Consider the following 4,521-nt stretch of genomic DNA (forward strand, 5'->3'; position numbering starts at 1 on the left):
CAGCTGCCCTCAGTTCAGTCAGCAGCCCAGCTGCCCTCAGTTCAGTCAGCTGCCCTCAGTTCAGTCAGACACTCCACAATTTATTACACCTCCACTACAACCGTCTCCGCTACTGGTAGGTCAGTCTGTAGCCGCTTCGCTGCCTATAGCTCTGTTGCCCAAGCAGGGAACACACTTCACACAAACTTTAGCTGGTTCACTTAAGCTGGCCATCTCAGAGACAGTTGCTCCCTCTAGGGCCTCCCCAGAGGCTGGGTGTCAGTCACCAGCCAACTCTGCTAAAGAGGGCATTACACAAACTTTAAAACACACCAATACCCTCAGAACACAGGTCATGGGAGAAATTAAACAGATTCCTTAAAAATGTGCAAATAACAGCATTTAAGACACGGCAAAACATTAACTCAGAAGACTTAAGAACAGCGCTTTAAAATTTAGTAAAACACAATGAAGTAGTACCAGAAATGCAGGAATAAGGTTTTTGTGAAACTCACTCACGAATGGTCTATCAAGTCTGCTCTGGAAAATACCAAACTTAAGATTCATTACTTTAGAGCTGGCTTTTTGTCCATCAAGCTCAAGGCATAGCTTTTGAAATACCTCAAAGGTAAATTTCAGCTGCTTGGGATAGGTAAGGTTCAGAGCGTAGATTACTCCCATCATCAAAGCACAGGATCTGGCAACATCAATCCTCTCCAGGATCTTGGATCCCTCAACGATGATGGTTGCAGGCCCATGACCAATGATAGCAATCTTCATGATTTGCATTGCAAGGTCTGCGTTGAGCTCCTCCTCATCCTTGTAGGAGAAATTAAATGTTAGGATGTATAAAATACATAGCTCAAGCACTTCAGGATGACGTGCATAAGGGAATGGACTACTACAGGTAGGAAAATAAGCTAAAACAGGTTGTCTTTTGTGTTTTTCAGTGATTTTACTTTGTCATTCTGTAATTTTTAAAAGCTAAATTAAACCATAATCCAACGTTTAAAATAAAAAAATGTCTTGTTTTTCACAGTTTTGTTTTTCCACTTTGAAAAGAAAATCTAATAAATCATTTTTAAGGGTTATTCCACTTCTAAGTGAAATTTTATCTATTGACATATTGCCACAGTTAGAAAGTGAGAAACAAGCCTTTTGTAAACAGCATACTAATTCTCCTGATCCGAAAGCAATCCATTTGCTTTAGCAGAGCGTAAACAATGGAAGTGAATAGCAGGTGCTAGCATGTTGTGTGCAAAAGTGATTAAAATGACTAACAAAAATGAAAACAGTAATGAAAACAAATATTTCTTGGGAGCTCAGTAATCATGTTCACGGCAAATGAAAAGTGCAAAAGTAACACGGAAGATTTGCAGAAGCTGATTTAGACTTGAGACTACATTGCAGTTACGACAAACACCGCTGTAAACATCCACTGCATGGTGCATGGATATAACGCAACAGTTGAAAAAGTCTCCAGCTTCCATAAACAAACACACACAGCCACTACTATACAAGCAGCTGCAGTAACAATGGATGGGTCGTTGATTTGTTGAAGAAATATTGCACAAATAGCATGTTGGTTTATAGACACTGGTCGGCAGTGGCTTCAACTGCTGTGTTATAACCATGTGGAGGCTTACAGCAGTGCTCTGTCGTAATGTAGTCCCAAGTCTAAATCGGCTCCTGAAAATCCTTCATGTCAATTCATACTTTTCATTTGCAGTCAGCATGATTGTTGAGCTCCCCAGGAATACTTGGTATCATTATTGAGTGATTTTAATCACTTTTGATTCCACTTCCATTGTTTATGCTCTGCTGCCAGATCAGGAAAATGACTGCGCTGGCTACAAAATTTTTTATCCTGTGTGTTTATGTTGCACCTTATCACGGAAACAGGTTTCTATTCAGCAAATTATGTTCAATGACAATGGCAATAAACATCTTCGGATTGTAATTCTGAAATGCTTTTTTCTCACTTATACATGGCAATAGACATATCTTCACTTAGGGTTGGAATGTCCCTTAACTCATTCAGTGCCAGCCACTCTCAGATTTCATACTCCCCTCAGTGCCAGAGATATTTAGGTTTTTCACTGATTTTGAAGGCTCACAGAATATTTTGTTCTATGACTATGTGAATTCTGAAACCACCATGACAAAAATGAGTCTCTCTTCTTTCAGCAGCAAAAAAAAAATGTTTCTACCTCTGTTATTTAGAAATCTGCAGTAGAAAAGAGAAACTTTCATGACAAAACACCTGTTTCTGGATCAAAAGCGCTTTGTGTAAATAGGTTTTTCTAGCAGATCAGTGACTTTGATGTAAATATTTCGTGTTTCAATGATTCATGCAACATCTCAACTATGTTTTACTACTATGAAGTAAAAAAATCACCTGTAAAAATGTACTTTTGGCAGATTATTTTGTGTATAAAAATAGTTGTTTATAGACAATTTCAACATTTGAAAAATATATAAGAAAAAAGCGACTAATTTATGATTCAGAGAGTCTGTGTGTGTGTGTTACTCCCGCATGTGCACAAGTGAGTGCGCGACTTAGTCTGTTCACCCCCCACCCGGCTATCGGTTCTGTGTTCTGTGTGTTTTATGCAGCAAATCGTTCATTATTCTGGTCCCTGCTGCCTTCAGAAGTTTCTAACAGGAGATAAATCCGGTTCATGTTCACTGGAATCGCTAGAAAAACCATGACGTCAGGCTGCGGGCCTCAAGCTCGAAATGACGAGCTGGATCAAAAATCGCGCCACAATACTCGTTCTCAGTAGAGCCGACTGTCACGCTGGTGGGATTTTATCCATGTAATCAACTCCACCACCTTCTCAATTCAATAAAAAGCTCAAGAGGCGTCTATGGCACTGAGCGTTCGGATTCATTTTGACGTCTAAAGACGTCTATGGCACTGAATGACTTAAATACTCAACCCTGAACAGAAAATCCAATGAACAAAACACAAAGACCCAACAGAGACATGCATTCAAAACTAAACAAAAAATTAAAAACCAACTCAAGTACTTACACTGTATTGTTTGAAAAGATCCTCCTCCTTCTCTCCAAGATAGACTATAAGGCAGCGAATAGCAATTTCTCTGCGCTTTTCAACTGTGTTGTCCTGATTGATAGAAAAAAAATAGAAGGTGTTCAAAATACTCTTTTTCAGTGGAAAACGTGCCCACATTACAGAACTGGCAACAGAAACTGAGTATTTCAGAGGTTCTCATTGTTGAGTGAGTTGAGTGTTTCCTTGATATGTGTGATTTTAGGCTACCCCATGACTTAAATGAACAAAAACAATCTAGGTAAGGACATGGCAGAGGCTGTATACTGGGGATATGGCGTAACCTATAATGTTTCATCAGCTCTTCCTTAGTGGAGGTTGCAAATTTACAGATTTTACAAGGCCAATCCATACCTCATGATTCTGAATTACTCAATTCAAGCTTACTTGTTAAAGCTTACTTCAGAAGGTCCCTTGGTATTCGATACCAGGAGAAGATGATGGTTTGAGCCTTTGTCCTGGCAAGAAACACAGCAAAGTAACTGAATATTTCGGTGAGATTCTTAGCGGTCAACAGACACACCGGACTAATGGCGACCGCACTTCCTGCGCAGAAGCCAATGGGGTTGAACTTCACCCCGTAACGTTACGAAAATTTAGGAGCGTTTCTTAACAATTACTAACATAAAATGCTTCCCTTCAAAAAATAAATTTCACATTTCAAAAATAAAATCACAGTGAACACAACTTAGCTTGGCTAGCTACGTTAGCATAGTAGTTTGCGCCGGGGCTAACAACGTCCGCTATCTTTTAAAAATTATAAGACAATTACAGTGGTCTGCATTAGAGTAACATCAGTGTTAAATTTTCCAAAAAGAGCCCAACAATTTATGCTATCGCGGAATTAGCTGCTGTGTGTATATTAAAACACACAAACGCGGGGGCAAGCTAAGATGTATGTTATGTATGTTACGTCGTTGTTTTACAGTAAACTAACAAAATCCAGAGCAACTGCAGATATGTGTAATTTCGCATAAAATTACTCACCGTTCGCGACGAACACAGCTCTTGATAAACCTTGAACACGTGCTGTTGAATATGTCCGCTTGTGTAGAAGAAGGGAACTGTGAGCTGTTTACACGTCATCAAGTTGTATTTTACATCGACAGAACTTAAAATTATATTGTTTTTTGATTAAAAGAAGATTTTAAATTCAGACAAATCACGATTATATATTGAGTAAAGAGGCATAATTTATGAGTCACCCGAACTCAATAAAATAAAAATTTCAATTAGGAAGTCTAACAGTATTTATGAACTTGATTTTTCATTTCACAACAACATATATATGTAAGTAATGACTAAAGGTCCCATTAATTACTTTTTAGAGTGTAGAGGTCAAGATGCCAGCACCAGCAGCTCTACTAGAGGACTTTACTGAGCAGTCTCAGCCATCATCCCTTGCTGAGAGCTCCATTGAGTTCACCCCTCTGCCCCTGTCCTCTGCTAGAGGACCAGAGGGACCC

General features: G+C 39.1%; 1 protein-coding gene across 1 annotated transcript; it reads right to left on the minus strand.

The window, feature by feature from the left end:
- Positions 1-399: 399 nt before the first annotated feature.
- On the minus strand, positions 400-4,141 carry LOC146550577 (uncharacterized). The gene is made up of 4 exons (XM_085258471.1): positions 4,043-4,141; positions 3,457-3,513; positions 3,017-3,109; positions 400-798 (listed from the first exon to the last, which is right to left on the minus strand). Exons 1-4 carry the CDS (start codon positions 4,139-4,141, stop codon positions 400-402), a joined length of 648 nt encoding a protein of 215 aa, XP_085114597.1.
- Positions 4,142-4,521: the final 380 nt, after the last annotated feature.

The sequence above is a fragment of the Mchenga conophoros genome, linkage group LG20 (assembly GCF_057382185.1).
Source record: "Mchenga conophoros isolate Kocher_MC1m ecotype Shallow Benthic linkage group LG20, M_conophoros_male_GT1.1, whole genome shotgun sequence".
NCBI lineage: Eukaryota > Metazoa > Chordata > Actinopteri > Cichliformes > Cichlidae > Mchenga > Mchenga conophoros.

Coding starts and splice junctions, on each gene's coding strand:
- LOC146550577 (XM_085258471.1), bottom strand. CDS start 4,141: ATGACGTGTAAACAGCTCACAGTTCCCTTCTTCTACACAAGCGGACAT. Junction 3,110..3,456: donor ATACCAAGGGACCTTCTGAA/GTAAGCTTTAAC, acceptor TCTATCAATCAG/GACAACACAGTTGAAAAGCG. Junction 799..3,016: donor ATCTTTTCAAACAATACAGT/GTAAGTACTTGA, acceptor TTCTCCTACAAG/GATGAGGAGGAGCTCAACGC.